General features: G+C 36.9%; 7 protein-coding genes across 7 annotated transcripts; 4 read left to right on the forward strand and 3 right to left on the reverse strand.

Moving 5' to 3' along the window:
- Window positions 1-800: 800 nt before the first annotated feature.
- On the forward strand, window positions 801-2,187 carry RHIMIDRAFT_289439 (uncharacterized protein; the record flags this gene model as incomplete). Its single annotated transcript, XM_023613644.1, has 5 exons — window positions 801-862; window positions 1,046-1,477; window positions 1,540-1,799; window positions 1,860-2,002; window positions 2,063-2,187. The coding sequence occupies 5 exons, from the start codon at window positions 801-803 to the stop codon at window positions 2,087-2,089; spliced, it is 924 nt and encodes a 307-aa protein (XP_023470397.1). The 3' UTR covers window positions 2,090-2,187.
- A 2,304-nt stretch (window positions 2,188-4,491) lies between these two features.
- On the forward strand, window positions 4,492-5,275 carry RHIMIDRAFT_289440 (BCNT-domain-containing protein; the record flags this gene model as incomplete). Its single annotated transcript, XM_023613645.1, has 2 exons — window positions 4,492-4,588; window positions 4,643-5,275. 2 exons carry the CDS (start codon window positions 4,492-4,494, stop codon window positions 5,179-5,181), a joined length of 636 nt encoding a protein of 211 aa, XP_023470398.1. The 3' UTR covers window positions 5,182-5,275.
- On the forward strand, window positions 5,262-7,294 carry RHIMIDRAFT_211861 (Six-hairpin glycosidase). Its single transcript, XM_023607208.1, has 4 exons — window positions 5,262-5,544; window positions 5,610-5,681; window positions 5,746-5,926; window positions 5,985-7,294. Exons 1-4 carry the CDS (start codon window positions 5,339-5,341, stop codon window positions 7,170-7,172), a joined length of 1,647 nt encoding a protein of 548 aa, XP_023470399.1. The 5' UTR covers window positions 5,262-5,338; the 3' UTR covers window positions 7,173-7,294.
- Window positions 7,295-7,577: 283 nt separating this feature from the next.
- Window positions 7,578-8,587, reverse strand: RHIMIDRAFT_311125 (uncharacterized protein). The gene is made up of 2 exons (XM_023614705.1): window positions 8,447-8,587; window positions 7,578-8,396 (listed from the first exon to the last, which is right to left on the reverse strand). The coding sequence occupies exons 1-2, from the start codon at window positions 8,541-8,543 to the stop codon at window positions 7,744-7,746; spliced, it is 750 nt and encodes a 249-aa protein (XP_023470400.1). The 5' UTR covers window positions 8,544-8,587; the 3' UTR covers window positions 7,578-7,743.
- A 597-nt stretch (window positions 8,588-9,184) lies between these two features.
- Window positions 9,185-9,872, reverse strand: RHIMIDRAFT_65016 (uncharacterized protein). The gene has a single exon (XM_023615514.1). The coding sequence runs from the start codon at window positions 9,833-9,835 to the stop codon at window positions 9,293-9,295; it is 543 nt and encodes a 180-aa protein (XP_023470401.1). The 5' UTR covers window positions 9,836-9,872; the 3' UTR covers window positions 9,185-9,292.
- RHIMIDRAFT_266672 (uncharacterized protein) lies at window positions 9,846-10,139 on the forward strand. The gene has a single exon (XM_023611932.1). The coding sequence runs from the start codon at window positions 9,934-9,936 to the stop codon at window positions 10,132-10,134; it is 201 nt and encodes a 66-aa protein (XP_023470402.1). The 5' UTR covers window positions 9,846-9,933; the 3' UTR covers window positions 10,135-10,139.
- Window positions 10,140-10,173: 34 nt separating this feature from the next.
- On the reverse strand, window positions 10,174-14,512 carry RHIMIDRAFT_266673 (uncharacterized protein). Its single transcript, XM_023611933.1, has 10 exons — window positions 14,348-14,512; window positions 14,202-14,298; window positions 14,113-14,145; window positions 13,726-14,022; window positions 11,370-13,671; window positions 11,252-11,321; window positions 10,983-11,191; window positions 10,780-10,917; window positions 10,508-10,733; window positions 10,174-10,459 (listed from the first exon to the last, which is right to left on the reverse strand). The coding sequence occupies exons 1-10, from the start codon at window positions 14,361-14,363 to the stop codon at window positions 10,278-10,280; spliced, it is 3,570 nt and encodes a 1,189-aa protein (XP_023470403.1). The 5' UTR covers window positions 14,364-14,512; the 3' UTR covers window positions 10,174-10,277.
- Window positions 14,513-16,636: the final 2,124 nt, after the last annotated feature.

A 16,636-nucleotide genomic window follows, 5' to 3' on the forward strand; every position in this document is an offset into this window, starting at 1 on the left:
AAGCAATATTTCATTTACGTTTTCCTCCTCAAAAACTTTCTGCTTTCTCTAATGAAAGTATTGTCGGTTGCGCCTTTTGGTGCATCTGGCGTGCACACTGAATGTTTATTTTCAATGGACATCCTTTTATCCCATCCAAGGTTTTTCAGGCTATCATAGGTTGCCTGGAATCCTTCAAGCATTAATTTTATATTTGTTAATTTTCTTTAGTAGTTCTGTCTTTCAATAGTCCACCACTGATTTCAAGTGGCTATTTTATTTATTTAAAAAAATAAAGCTTGGCTAAAAACGCCCCTACAAAAAAAAAAATTATCCTCTTTCTGAAATTTATTTTTAATAAAACAGTACTTCAGCCTGAATAAAGTATTAGTTTTTTATCAATATAGTTCTTTCAGAGTAAAATTATAGCATTGATTATTGCATAACGCCATATCAGTATCTGTTCTTCCATTCATCTGGAGCTGAATGTCTTGCAGGAATAAAGGGTCTTTTTGGAGGTTTATTCTTTAGGGATTGAGTGCAAGAGTCGTTCTTTCGTGCGCTTCCAGCTTGTCATTAATATTGCCGTATTTATCTTATAAAGACTTAATCGTATGAGATCACTATAAATCTATATTCTAAAGAATAAATAATACAAATTACGTTAATCATGTATAATGCGACATACTCGGTTCTTATTCTTATTTTCATATAAAATGACACTGTTTGTAAATAATAAGCTTCCTTTCTTTGTTTGATATAGAGAATTATCGACATACATTTTCCTTTATCATTTCTTTATTACTCAAGACGTATCACAAATGGGTCGTCATAACCATCAAATTGAATTGGAATATAGTTCAACTGTCAAAGAAGTTATCTCGTAGAACAACGAAATAGGGTGCCCAAACATTGTTGCAAAAATAGCAAAGACTATAAAAGAAGGTTGCCGTATAGAAGTATTGAATCAAGCTCTTTTGAGAGACCTTCATGCCTTGGGTATGAAATACAGAAAAGGAGAATGACAAAACATACTCTGTGATGCACCTATAAATGTGAATGACAGACTCTTGTTCGCAAATGAAAGATTGCAGAATATTAACGGCAGCAATTATCCAGAGCAACCTGAGATATTCTCAGATGATTCACATTGCCACCTGGATCATCATGCTCGCTTAACTTGGGCTCCTTCACATGGCACTGTCAACGAAAGCGGAAGGAAACCTATGCTAGTTATATTCTCAGCATTAATTGTACATGAGGATGAGCGTAAATGCAGAGTAAGCATGATACATGGTATCATTATTGTGTGGCCAGTAAATAAAGGTAAAGATATGAATGCAGACTACCATAGCCACTTCACAGCAGACAAGTTCAAGCAGTTTTTTGAAAATCTTTGCAAGTCCTTCGTACTTTATGGTAGTTGTATCAGAGCAAGATTTGTCACTCCTCTTCTGTCGTCTTTCTTCAAAGAGACCAAACATTTCGCTTATTTTGGGTAGGTTATTTATACATTTTACAAACTAGGTGAATTAACTTTAAATTTGTATTCATTGTTAGTCCCAACGAAGAAGCATTGGGGAGCAAAACAAGAAAGGGTGGACTAGGCCGTAAGTCAAATGGAGGATATAAGGTCATTTACAACGACTATGAACAGCAAATAATCCACGTTGAAGTCAAGGGTCCTAAAATAGTTACAGAGGATCACATATATCACCCTGATTTTACAAAACTCTGTAACTTGCTGAAGGATGAGATTGACCATTTGCTGTCGAAAGACTGCCCTACCGAAATCCCAGTCTTTGGAATGCTTATTGGCGGTAAGTGAAGGGCTAGGGATATTTTTACACAAGATAAACTGAAAGTTACATTGTAATTAGGACACAAGGCATCGGTATACGCCATGGATTTAGTCTATACACACACGTATAGACTATTTGAGATTGGCGAATTTTTAATTCCTCATTCCAATCTTGATCTAAGTCGTTTGGACCAGTGCTTTAACGTGTTGATCACTCTGAAGGTTAAATTTTAATACCAAATGGATAATTGTATTTGCTTTACTAACTGTCAAGAATACTAGGAATTGGTGGATAAATCCTCCAAATAATGCTTGGAGTTTTTGATGAAAGCCGCCACTCCTGGAACGCCTCCAGCACGAAGGCAGCTTTATGTCAAGTCTTTTAGGAGCCCCCAAAAAAGTCCGAATAAAAGCACTTCTTTTTATGAAATCATTGCTATGATCCCTATATCTTTGTATTATTTATTCAGGTATTAAAAATATATGCGTTTATTTACAAAGAACTGAAATTACATGTTTTATATGTTGCATAAAAACGCGCAAAAAGGGGGAAAAGAAGAGTGGCCAGATTTCAGATGAAATGAGACTAATGTTAGGTGCACGCCCTAAAAATGATATTAGTTACGTCACTTTTTTTCTTTGGTTTTTTCCACTTACTAAATTAGTTGGCCTAATGAAAAGGCTGGATGACCTGCTTTAAAGGCTCTGCACAGCTCGTGTGCCTCTCTGAAGCGACTCTGGTCTTGGTTTAATGTTAAAATTAGAAGAAATATAATTTGTCAATATTGAACGGATATTTCTTGCTGCATCCACGTCTCGATTCCAGACCTATTCGAGTATCGTTAATTTGGAGTTCTTGATCAGATAAAAATAATCTTACTCTGACTCATCACCAATTGAACAGTAGTGACATACTTTCAATGGGTAGATGCTGATACATCTTTCTATATTTACTGCTTGTTAATCTTTTGTCACTCTAAGCGTTCTTGTCAAGTATCTGGATTTCTGCGCTCAACACATTCGCTGCTCTTGCATATTACTTTTTTATCGGATCCTAAACAGCTTAACCTACTTTTTCTTTCATTATAAACAGTTTATATTAGTCATTCTTAAAACATTAGATAAACGTAATAAAGTCATACCTGTGATTACAGATCAAAGCGTTTTCTGGCTCATAAACCTTCTGAAGTTTACCATGGCAGCTACTACGCATTATGTTCGTTCTGTATTCATCTACTTTAATGACCAAACATTTCTTTGAAATTGCCATTTGGATCCCCTTGAAGATCAATAAGTTAGCTGTCCAAATTCAGTAATAACCACATAACATTAATAATTACCTTCACTGGAATTGGGGCTCTTGACTTCATCGTCGCAGAAATAGATGCATCCCCATATGTAACTACACATCGTCTATCTTCTTCAGCCACTGACAGATACTCCTTTCTTTTTTCTTCCTTTTCTTCTTGTTTGACTTATAAGCCAGCATAGACGGAATTGGTTTTCTTTTTATCTAGCTTACCGATTATCATGTCGGTAACATTGTTCAGGGCTATTCGCTTGTTCGAATACACATACCCTCGATTCCCTCGATGCTTATAGCTTTTATTAAATTTGAATATCCTACAGAAATTAGTGTATCAAGGAGTATAATCAATTGAGATGCATGACTTTTTGTTGGAATCTGATTTAAATTAACAACAGCTTACATGTAGTTTGTATAAATAATGATAGATTAATATAAAATATCATACTTTTCCAATTTCGTGCATAGTTTTAGCTTAAGAAGAAAAAAATTCAAGTTCTTATACAAAGGGGCATTCAGGTTAGTGTAACTGCTTGTTCTGTTTTGGAAACATATTTCACTGAACTGTTAGATTAGTCAACTACGTGAAAAGATTATCAATCTTCAAGAGGAATACAGTCTCCATCGTACACTAAAGTTCATACCATAACCATTCTTTCTTTAGGCACAGCCATTGGATAAAACAACAACAGCAAGCTCAACAGATAGTCACTAGGAATGTTCTATAGAAAGGTTTTTATAATTAAACTTTTTTAATACGATCAATAAAGATGTTTGGGATAATGGAAATACGTAGGGTAGAAATAAGAAAAAGACAGAAGTATTGCTAGAACTGTGTATATCTTTTTGATAGAAAAGATATAACAAGAATATGATGCCCTTATTGGTATGAAAAATCCTCCTCTATATATACTTTTTCTTCAACGGGTAAATCTAGTTGTGGTATTTACACACTAGATACATCGTATACATAACATATATCAGTTTAGAGATTTACCTATATAAACGGTCTAGAAGCCTCACTGAGGTATAACTGCAAGGGCAACACTTTGATATTAAATGAAAAACCTCCACAAAGTATAGAAAAGTAAGATCCTTAAGCATCAGTAACCATATATAAGTCAATAGGACATTTGCTTATAAGTACATTATTCTTTTGTCCCATTGGCTTTTACGTTTAGCACTTTTTATGTTCAACAAATATCATAATAATAAATAAAGCTTGATTTTACAAATGCAGGATATTTTCTTGTAGTGCGTGCACTACATTTGTGCCTGCATATTAAAAAGGTGGCGTAAGCTGTAGTGTGTCTGTGTAGTACGCATCAAATGACATCAAAGCTGTGACGCTACTTTTTGGAATGGCAACTGAGTTTTAATTGTTCTTTTTCTTTTCTTTTTTAGTATGTCCACAGATAAAAAAGAGTACAGTTTACAAGATCTCTACAAGGATCCATCAGAAGAAGAAGACGAAGAACAAGATTCTGACTTTGTACCTGAAGGTTTGGTGCCAAGAATGTATTTATAGAATTTATAAACTAATATAGCAATTATAGATAACGAGGAAGAAGAAGAGGAAAACGAAGAATTTGAGGAATCAGATGAAGAAGATCAAGACACTAAAGAAAAGGCTGAAAGAGAATCCGCCAAGAGACCTTTAGAAGATGAAAAGGAAGACCCTCAAGCCAAAAAGGCAAGGATTGAAGCACTCTGGAATGATATTAAGGATACAAAAAAACCTATGACAAATAATAATAATAATAATAATAACAATGAACAAGATGTAAGCAAGCCACTAGATAGTAATAATAATGATACACCAGAAAAACCCAAGACGAAACCCAAGATTGCTCGACCGAAATCAACACTGTCCTCATTGGTGTCTCAATATAACATTAAAGTGCCAAAAATGAATACGCTTGAAAAGAGTAAACTAGATTGGAAGACGTTTGTAGAAAAGGAAGGCATTAAGGATGAGCTAACATACAAGAATAAAGATGGCTACGTTGAAAAAGTCGAATTTCTTCAACGCGTAGACGAACGAAGGTTACGGCAATTGAAAGCGGGACAAAAAGAAACCAAGAAAAATGAGTAAAAAGAAAGCGTGCATAATTCCATTGGGTTTTAATCCGCAATTGTATTATTTTGGTAAATTTTCTCTTTCTTTTGCTTCAAAAATAAAGACGGGCTTTGACATTTTATTTTCATCTCTTTTTCACTTCTCTTGGCTTTTTTTTTTTTATTAAAAATACATGCGATTATTCTCTACTTTGATAGCGACAGTAGCTATATCCTCGGCAGTATTGGCGCAGGATAATAGTACCTGGATACCAGATGGTCCTAGTAACCCTGCTGGAGTTACTGGTAATGTTCATTATGCCAACTTAATGAATGTGTCATTATGGTTTTACGAGGCCCAGCGAAGTGGCAAATTACCTTCCGATAATAGAGTTCCTTGGTAACCAAAATTAATTCTGAGACTAACTCGGTAAAATGGATAACTGACATACAATTTATATTTAGGCGACATGATTCCGCTTTAAATGACGGCAGCGACAACAATGTCAACCTCGTTGGTGGTTACTATGACGCTGGGTAAATAAAGAGACCTAACCACAAAGAGCTATCATAGACTAAGTCATTGTTATTGTCGCTATAGTGACTATTTAAAGTTCAGTTTGCCACTCGCTTACTCTTTAACTAGCATTGCATGGAGTGCCTCTGTCTGGTTTGATGGATACCAAAAAGCAAATCAAGTTCATTATCTGGACTCTATGCTCAGGTGGGGTCTAGACTGGTTAATACAAGCTCACCCTGATGACAATACGTTTTATGTGCAGGCAAGAACAGGACTGACTATGAAATATCGTTCTATTTTTAACCCATTTATAAAAATAGGTTGGTGATGGAGATATAGATAACAATTACTGGGGACCAGACACAGGTATTCCAACGCCACGACCTTCATATCAAGTCAACCGAACCGCTGTTGGTACAGATGCTGTGGCGCTTGCCTCTGCTGCTTTAGCATCAGCCTCATTCCTCTACAAGAATGGACTAAATGACACAGACTACTCGAATAAGCTATTACAAAATGCAGTATCACTATTCAACTTGGCATATACGGCACAACCCAGAAATGTATATACTAAAGCAATACCTGCCATCGCCGAGTTTTACAACACCAACAACTATACAAGCCAACTTACATATGCCGCCCTATGGATGTACAAGGCCACTGGCAACTCTACCTACCGCGACATGGCATCTAATTTCTTTGATCAGTTTGCACTAGGTAGTCAGCCTGTCGGTGTCTTGGACTGGAGTGATCAGACAAACGCTGTTTTTGTGTTGGGAGCCGAATTAGACTCCAGCAACACAAAGTATGCCAATGCTGCTAGAAAAGTACTGGACACGATTATCAATACCGCATCAGGATCCCCGTGCACGTTTACCAAGGGAGGCTTACTTTGGTGTGACGGGTACAGCAAGTCAAATTCTCTTGTACCTGCGCAAGACATGGCTCTCTTGGCGCTCCTCTACGCCGAACTGGACTCGACTCGTGCGGATAGTTACAGGAGATTTGCTCAGGGCCAGATTGATTACCTTCTCGGAAAAAATTATATGCTGACTCCTTATGTCGTTGGCATTCATATGAATTCACCACGTAACCCACACCATGCAGGTGCCTCAGGTGGCACAGACATCAACAATATTGATACTTCACCACCTGAAGAAAAGTATGTTTTGTATGGTGCTATCGTCGGAGGACCTGACGGAGACGATCTCTTCTTTGATGAACGTAATGATTGGGCACAGACTGAAGTTGCTTTGGATTATAATGCACCTTTTCAGGGACTAATTGCTTATCAGTTGAGTACAAATGCCTCTGATCCTCCTTATGTCACAATCACTCAGCCAAGACCCAAGGTTACACGTGGCAAGAAATTCCCTGGATGGCTCATTGCTGTTATTGTTATTGTTGTCTTATTTGTCATTGCCCTTACAAGCTATCTCTGCTGGTGGAAGCGTGGCTGCGGATTGTTTAATAGAAAAGGAAACTATAATAGAGCTGTTGCTGCTTGATTATAAAAACAATAGTCTATTTTTAGAGATATTAATAAAACTTGAGATTCTATTAGTGAATTTCTCACAACAAAAAGTAACACTTTATTTCTATTTTAAATGATTGGTTTGATAACATAAGCCAGGTAATTTATGATGATTATTATGGATCGAAGTACATTTAGCCCCTTCTCCTTTTTTCATGACCAAGATACGCTTTTGGTAAAGGGATTATGAACAGGGAAATGACTTGTTAAGGAACAATAGTGTGACCGTGGGGTTCAATTCAGGAACATCTCCCTAATCAATTAATGGCGTTGTCAGTGACACGACAAAAGGAAAAGCAAAGAATTTAGTGGTGATAAGCAAAGATAAACGATTACTTTGTCTAATAAGGGAGTTTTTTTTTATTAGTTAATCAAGAGCGTAAAAATTAATTATAAATAGCATAAAGTGTCTATAAAAGTATAAGAGAATGATTAAAAAAAGGGGCATAAGTACATAGAAACAATAGAAAGAGCAAAAATCTATAAAAAAAAAGGCTGGTAAATACTATTCTATAAGAAATGAATGCAAGCAAAATGAAAGTGAATTATGACCATGAAAAGAGTTGAGGTTGTTGAAATGTATGATTGTAATCAAAATATGCTTCTTGTTGCTGTGGTTGTGTTTGAGGGAATGCAGTAAAGAATGATGAGGATGAAGGTGATGCAGTGAATGATGATGAAGTATTGGTATGATGTACAGGGTACCAGTAAGAAGGTTCTTCAAATAAATTCAATTCATATTCTTGTACTGACAATAATTTTTCAAATGAGGTGGGTTGGGTCGAGAAGCAGTATTGTTGTTCAAATGGTATAAAATCATCTTGAATAATTGGTTGCAAGGTGTTGTCTGCGTATCCATATGCGTAGTGTAACGTTTCATCCGAAGAAGCAAAACTACTGGTTGGTGATAAAGATAAAATGGGTTGATTATAACCAATGAATTCATTTGGCCAGTTCGTAGCATTTGTTTGGCTAGGTACCATCACTTGAGGAGGATGTTCCTGTTCTTCCAAGATCAGTTTAGGATAGACAGGCTTGTCCTTACTCAATGTTTGTCGTTTCTTATAAGGACCACGTTTGACACCCTTTTTACGTTCTTTACGATCAGAGTCTCGACAGGTAGCGGTCAAACCAAGCTTGATGCATCGTTTACAAGGTCTACCATCATCACATTTCTTGCAAGCCTTTTGACAGTTGACTAGAAAATACGTTAGATTTTAATTTTATATTTTATAAAAACGCACTTACCACAGGCATTCTTTACTTGTTTACGCTTAGGTTTTTCAATGGGCTTATTGTTGTTGTTCTTGCTTGTGGTATCATTTTGGGTAAAATTGGTATTCATAGCTTATATAAAAATATTAAAAAAGAAAAAAAGAAAAGAAAGAGTGATCCTATTCCATTCGTGTGGTGTGGATGTGTGTGCTTAAATAGTTGACTTCTAGGCTCCTTGATTTGGCAAGTCCCGATAGTAATAATCGATTAACAAATTTGGTTACAAGCTATTTACACGTTTTTTTTATTTGCACACACTTTTTTACATTGTTAGTACAAACACACAAACACATACACACACATGGCAATTCGGTTATCTCTGGTTTTTTTGGTATCGAGTTTGCATGATGCAATGACACCGGATAAAAATTTATTTAACCAATCAAATCTAAATATTCTCTTCTTAAAATAAACATAGACACGATTTTTAATGTTCCACAAACCATTACCACGTTGTTTTGTGTAAAGTTTAAAGGAGGTTCGCCTACGAGCTTACGTAATAGACAAGAGCATAGGCCTTGGTAAAAAGGATAAATTATGATCCTATTGTGTACTTTACGTTGCCTTTTTTATATCTCCCATTTTGGCGGGCAACAGGGCGAAGATCTGTTATACCAAATAAAGGGTTGCATAGACCACCTGTTACCATCCTGTGAGTTGTGTGAAAGGTCATCCATGGCGAGATCAACTGATTTTTCTTTACTCTATTTTAAATATGCATTGATATACGTTTAAGTTGAAAAAGAAAGGATGTTTATTAAAGTAATAAATTACAATATATGTGTATATATTTATATATATGTATAAAAAAGAAATTATTTAGATTCCTACACTACATATTCCTACTGGCTCATTTTTGGTATAACTACTAATCAAGCTACTGATACTACTGTTGCTACTATTGCTACTGCTACTACTGCTGCTGCTACTGTTACTATAACTACTATTGCTATGACAACTGTTGTCATGACTACTATTAGTTAAATGCAAATAAGCATCCGGCTGCATTATCCGAGATAACCGATACTTGACGCCAAGATAACTAAGGTAATTATTTTTTGGAAACACTCGAACTCGTCTCACGTTTGGAAAGTGGCTGTCTGTGATGTCTACAAAGGTCCCTTCAACCGTCAAGGTGTGTTCAAGTTTGGTTTGGTTGATAGGATCAAAAGGCACCCATTTTTCATTCAAGAACACAAGCCATGTGAACGATTTAACAAACTGCTTTCTTGAGTAGTGACAGTAGTCCGTAGGTGGAGATAGTAGTCGAAACGAATTAATACTGTTATCTTCTATATCATTTCGAGTTCTATTACTGTTGTGTGGATGATGCATCACACCTAATTTAGGTCCTGCGCTCATGATTAAAATATAAAAAAAAGTGTTGGTAATAGAAAAGAGAGAAGAAGAATAAAAAAATAAAAAATAAGAGAAAACACTTTTATAGTTCAGTAAATGTCATGGGGTTCGTATTTATGAACAAGATAGATACACACATTTATTGTTCAAGTGATCAAGATGAATTAGAGCGATTCAAAACATCCCTGTTTTTACTTTATATCTTGCCCTTACTTTATATTATGTATTCTCTTCTTACTTTACATTTAGTAAAGAAGGGGAGGTACACTCATCCGCATAAAAAGGATAAAAATGTTGAATGATTCATTTATTATACTTTATATCACGAGGATACACATTGTGTTATATCAAAGTGTACTACATATGCAATGCTGCTTTATTTTCAAAAAGAAAGCAAGAAAAAAAGAGAAATATACAAATCTATAATAATAACAACAAGAAGAACTTATTCTTCTAAATTATGTAACTTTTTACCGATCAAGTATGTATCATCCCTTACTGTTTGTATCCAAATACTAAACAGCTTTTTGAATATAAGACAAAGTGAAGTTGTAATCATTAAACAAAATATGCTGGGATAAGTGTATCTCGTGACCAAAAGTTGGTATGAAGGATCTCTTGATGTACCTATAATTCCATTAGGCCTCTCGTTATCGCCTATAAACCGATACTTACCCATAATATAGAGTATGCAAAAAGATATTACACCAGGCGTAATAATCGCGAGTAACGTTGTTATTATCACGGGAGCAATGACCTTTCTTGTGATTAGATTCAAGTCTGCTTGAATCATGTTATTGCCAAAGATCTGATCCATATATTGTCGAACTGCATTCGTCGTCGGTAATAAATGCACTGTATGATAGATAATACTCATATACACTATACCAAACGCCCAATCCTATGTCTCCATTAGTATACGCACTCTCTTCCCTTTTACACGTTACCTGTGATAGGCTGATGACGATGGGTCCACTTGAGTGATGGATTCGGATCGGCATAAATACAAATAAATCAACTGAAACACCAAGCAAGAGGGGAATAATCACGGCAAGCGTCGAAATCAGATAAATGTATCGGCTTGCCTATACAACAGTATCAGTACACCCCATTCGCTTCTTTTTTTTCCTTTTTTCCTTTCAGGACATACCTTGGTTCCCTTTTCTTTTATATATGCTAAACATTGTTCGGTTTGAGCGCTCCCTCTAGTTGAGTAAGCAACGTAGGACTGGTACAGCCAATGAGTAAGATACCCAATACACATCATTAAGTACAAGCCAAGGGCAAATGAGTAAAGGTCGTTGACGACACCCGCTTGCGGCGCGAGATAGACTTTAAACAAGAATCTTCCAACAAGTACTGTCATCACAATACATCAATTCATCATAACATCATTATTATTATTTTGTGTACACTTACATGGTACAACTGTGACTGAGCAAACAAAAAGCGAGATAGAGAACCACATAAACAATAGGAAAATAATTGTCTAAATAAAGCATTAGTTTTTTCATTCTTTAAACACGCCCAAACTTACTCGAAGTTTAAAGTGAGGTGGAACATAAACAACAATCGTCGATTGTGACTCATCTCCTGTATCAGCCGCTGCAGGATGTCCTCTTCTTCTCTCTTCCTCATCAATTGCTTCTAAAGTCACAGGGTCTACGGGCACCAGCATTCGACGTTTGGGGTCAACAGGTACACTGTCATATTTGGGCACACGCACAAGCATACCATCTCTCTTGAAGACAACACTGTCGTCACCATCAATACCAACGTCTGAAAACTCGTCTGTCGGAATCGTAGCTTTTTCACGCAAGATCCATGCCTTAAGCGTCTTTCGAACGTGTCGACCTTCTTCGTCTGGCATACGGACATTAAACATAAATGACGTGAGACGTAGCTGACGAGAGGCAAAGTGCCACCAGAGGTCAAGTGCCCGCTTTGAATTCTCTCGGGGATTCATAAACTGAACGAGCGGCGGTACCAAAAACTGAGTGATCAGCAGATCAACTGCAAGCGTTGATAGAGGCTTATTGAACGGCAATCGCAGAGGGAACACCGCACCGGTATAGGCAAGCGAATAAGTCACAGTACCGACCCCAAAGACGAGCATAACGGAATAAATGAGCGCAGACTGGCTGATCTTGTGTAAGAGATTCGGTAAGGGTCGTTCTACCATCTCCTGTACTGGGTGAAATTGAGGGTCGTTGGGGTCTCGTATAAACCACATCACACCAGGTCGGATTATTTCTCGACATACAGTGATAAAGATGGCAAAGTAAAACAATACACCTGTGCCAAGGAACCAGTGCAGAAAGTAAGAAGAGTATGGGCTCTTCAAGTGGAACATGTATCGTGACTCGATCGAAGCGTTCACAAAGAGAGGAAGTGTAGCCAGATCGAGCAAGAAACCACAGACGGTTGGAAAGACAACGAGCTCAATCACGATAAAGAATAAAACTTTGAGAAAGATGCCTTGCTGTCGAATGACGTCTTGTACGGCCGTTCTGGATGAGCCACGGCGTCTTCCATGGGCCAAGTACCATGATCCAAGACAAATAAACACAAAGTAACCTACCAAAATACACATGCTACGGTCCAAAACGGTTTGGCCAAGCGCAAACTGATGCCATCGTTCCAGGGCTCGTCTACCCGTCTCCTCCAGTTGGGTCTGAATGAATGTCAAATCGAACAAGCCTTGGCTGGAGGCCCCATTTGTCGCTTGTAAAACAGAGGGTTCTTTAGAGAGTTCATCATAAACTGAGCTGACAGTGACTTGAATGGGTTCTGGCACAAACTGTTTCCAATAGACTTCAGTGACTGACCAAGCATAAGGAAGACATGTATCCAGCACAAAATCGACAAGTGGATCTGTAATAAATCGAAGTATATAAATAGGTGTTTCGATAAAACTGATAGGTCGAATCATAATCACCAGACGTCCGACCACATAAGGGATCCAAACCGCTAGACCGAGGCACAGGCTGATCATCAGTGACATGAGTACAGAGTTTTGTACTAGCATCCAAGGGTTGCCTCGCATGCCAATTGCTTCTAATACACCATTGATATCGTCCGCAACTTCAAATGGTTCCTCGTTATCTTCAGCAGGTGGTGGCGGCGGAAGTGGAGGGGGTACAATCGGGTTACGAGGGGCTCGAGGTCGTTCAAAAATAGCATTGTCCATCTGTTGAAAGTGACGGCGATAATGGAACTCTTCCTCTCTTCTTACATCTAATTCATCAAGATGAAGGTCTCTTCCTGCCAGCACTTCAGGTCGATGCTGATAGAATGGTGGTAGGAATTCGTCATGTTCTGTTTCGGGTGTACCTTCTTCTTGAGGTCCATGCTGATCAGAGTCAAGCATAAAGGAAGGTCGAGAGGACGATCCAGCGAACAAAGCATTCAGCCGATCATTGTCACCCTCTTCTTCCTCTTCTGGATGATTTAGCCAGTGCACAGCACTTTCTGTTGAATGACGGTGATGTCTATGATTCAGCTCGTTCTCAATTTCATTTCTTATTCCACCCAGCTGATGCTCCAAATGTTGAATATATTCATTCTCTGGATCATGTCTTCGCTCAGGCGTGGGTGGGTTCATGACTTGCACGACGTTCAGCAAAGTATCAATTGCAACCTGTTCCTGTACTAACTGCTGTTCATCACGATTTTGTTGTTGTTGTTGTTCTTGAACGACAACGGGTTCAAAGTTATTATTGTTGCGGTCTGCAGGTAAATTTTGCATAACCCATTCTCTAAATAAGTAAGCTGCTACAAAGATAATGACTACAAATGCTGTTATAATCTGTCCTTCGAAGCAGTCGCTTAAAAAACTCCTATTTTCAAACTGTCAGTACTCTTCCCCACTAAGTATGATTTTTTATTCTTACTTTAGCACACTTGATGTCACTTTATCCTCTGATGTAATCGTTGTATTGGATGATTTGATTGTGTTGAAACCAATATGTTCACCACTCCAAAAATAAAATCGCCAAGTCCAAAGTGTAAAATTGGGCAAGATGACAAGCCAGACAAAAATGACGATGATACTTCGAAACAGGGTCTTTAACAAATACATGAGGCGCTGAATGAGCTGTGAACATAATACATACAATGGTACTTTTTCAGGCATATCGGCACGATAAATGGGCGAAAACTGAAATGGATATTCGCATAGTTCACAGTATCTATTCATACAGGGGGAGAAGGTTAGCTTCTCTGTCTTTGTATCTTTATGTGCTCCTTTTGAGGCGTATATACATCTGATAACTCCTTACTTTTTTTTACTGTGAGATAACCATTCTATAAGACTATACAAGAATATATATATTGAGAATAAAGTAAAGAAGGAGCTGAAAGATCTTACCAGTCTTCATGTACAAAACGAATGCTTCCAGAACATTTACATGGATGATACAAAGGATGGTCAGGTGTAGATTCACTTCTACAGACCCTACAAATTTCTACAAGGAAAATGAATAAAGGACGAATTTTATTTCATATTGATTTCACCTTGATCCTCATCCATAATTTAATTATATACTTTTCCTTCACTCTTTCTTTCTTTTCTTTATTGCTTCTATTATTTGTATGTAAAGAGAGAAAAAAAATGACTTGTTTTTTTTTTTAATATTAAAAAAGAGAGGAGAGAAGGAGAGAAAAATGGTACAAGGAAATAGTAATACCGAAGCCTAAATGATTGGCTTATTTTTCTTGAATGTAGTCACTTTTAGACCAAAATTGAGCTTGTCACCTGCAGCTTTGACTTGATAACCCCCAAAGTGTCCTGTTTCATCTTGAATATAGTAAAAACACAATGATATCAATTAATGACTTTATGTTGCATTTGCTTTGAATATCAAGCAAGCTCAGTAGCTTTCATAGTAAAAGCTTTCTTTTAGATTATCTGGAAAATGTTCTAGAAGGTCGATATTCCCCTTCTCTATACATCTTTAAAGAGCTGAAGGCTTTTTTACTTTTTATCGCTATATATTCGATCAATCACTGCTCTGAGTACTCACATATTGGTATGATGTTTTGCTATTTGTTCATAAAATGTGTACACACAAAAGCAAGCTATATGAGTTAAAGCCCTTTCAATATTCGATATATCTAGTGTCTAAGGATTAAAGGAAAAGCTATAGGAGAGCCTTCTGCTGAAAATAGCACGCGTTGTTAACTTTTTCTTCTCTTCTCTTCTCTTTTTTTTCTTCAGCAAGAGATGACTTCAGCCTCAACAGCGCGGTAATGTCATCTGCTGTCTGAAGGCATCTTTTTGAGAAGAGGCTTTCCAAGTACCCTTTAGGACAAACATGGGCCTCTACATCAGATTATGTAGTAAAACAAAGTATGCTTATTATCAGTACAACAGACTTTTGAAGATCTTCACGTGGTTTAAGAGAAAGCAAGGGGATAAAGATATCCTTACTTTCCCATCATGGTCCCTCCTACCCTGGATCACCCGTTCATTTTAGCGGAGAATTTAGCTGCGTTCTCTTTAAGAAGAGCCACCTTATACATTCGACTTACTTTGGCCCTTTGTAGAGTTGCCAAGATACAAGTAACCATTCCACAGCGTATTTATCTGATCGTGTTACGAAGAGAATCTTTCAAGATTAGCACTGATACATATGCCTATTCTCGCTCGTTTTTGCTTAATAACTGCACATGATATACAACTGAAACTACTTTCCATTACTGTTCAAGACACCCATATCGATGACACGTGCATTAATTAGGACACTGATTTACTTGCATCTTAACGCACTCATTAGCTATTTCAGACGGCATAAATTGCTAAACGACAAGAAAAAGCTATCAAGTATTTTCAGCCTTAGAATTTTTAAGCTGACCAAAGTATCTTGTAGATTGATTTAACTATAGTAGATGTCTTTAGAACGATATTGTTTCACAAGCAAACGATATCTAAGACCTGATGATCAAAGACGATAGTTTTTTCGAAGAATTATAAGGCGTTTTTTTTTTGCTGTTATCTTTTGCTCCACATTTTCTTAATTTCCAAACGATGCTTTTTAGATTTAATCAATATCTTTATCGCGTTTGATATCAAGTAATGTTTTCTTTATTGTGCCTATAGCAAACACATGGTATCAGTTCCAGTGTTGCTATTCTTAGTTTAGTGAGCACTGATAACATCGCCCGTGAGTTTATCAATTTTTTTTTCTCTCTTTCTATAAAAATAGGATGTACTTGTATTTAGTTTCCGAATTTTGAGTTCAACAAAAGATGTCAAAGAGACGTCAAAGCATCTTACTAGTAATGTTTTGTTTTTTCTTATCAATTCTGATTTATCAAAAAGTTGTATTACGATGTTGTGATTCAATAGTATTTTCATCTCAGTTAGAGGGTCTTTGCTCTATCTGGTGTTTCCTTAACCTTGGGCTCCATTGTTTATGTGTTGTAGATCACTTGTGCTTCCCATTTATCAGATGAAAACTCTAGATAACACTGGCATGATCTTTTTTTTGGGAGAAAGAAGTTAAAACATGTTATGCTTATCTATTCCTGCTTATGTCCTCATTTGACCTTGCTTTATTATTTTTATTGACACTTTTGAGAGAATGCTAGACTTACTAAAGCGGCACTAAAATAAGGTTGTAGAATTGCTCACTGTACTACTGCTCAGACCATTATGTTACAATCATGGTTAGTGCGAATTACTAAAAAAAAAAAAAAAGAAAGAATAAATTATAACACAGAATTTAGCATTTCACCCTTTACAGTGTCTTTAGTTTGTCACTTTTTTCAAGTTAAATGTGTGTATGTGCGCGAGTGTGCGTG

This window comes from Rhizopus microsporus (genome assembly GCF_002708625.1).
Source record: "Rhizopus microsporus ATCC 52813 unplaced genomic scaffold scaffold_2, whole genome shotgun sequence".
Lineage (NCBI taxonomy): Eukaryota > Fungi > Mucoromycota > Mucoromycetes > Mucorales > Rhizopodaceae > Rhizopus > Rhizopus microsporus.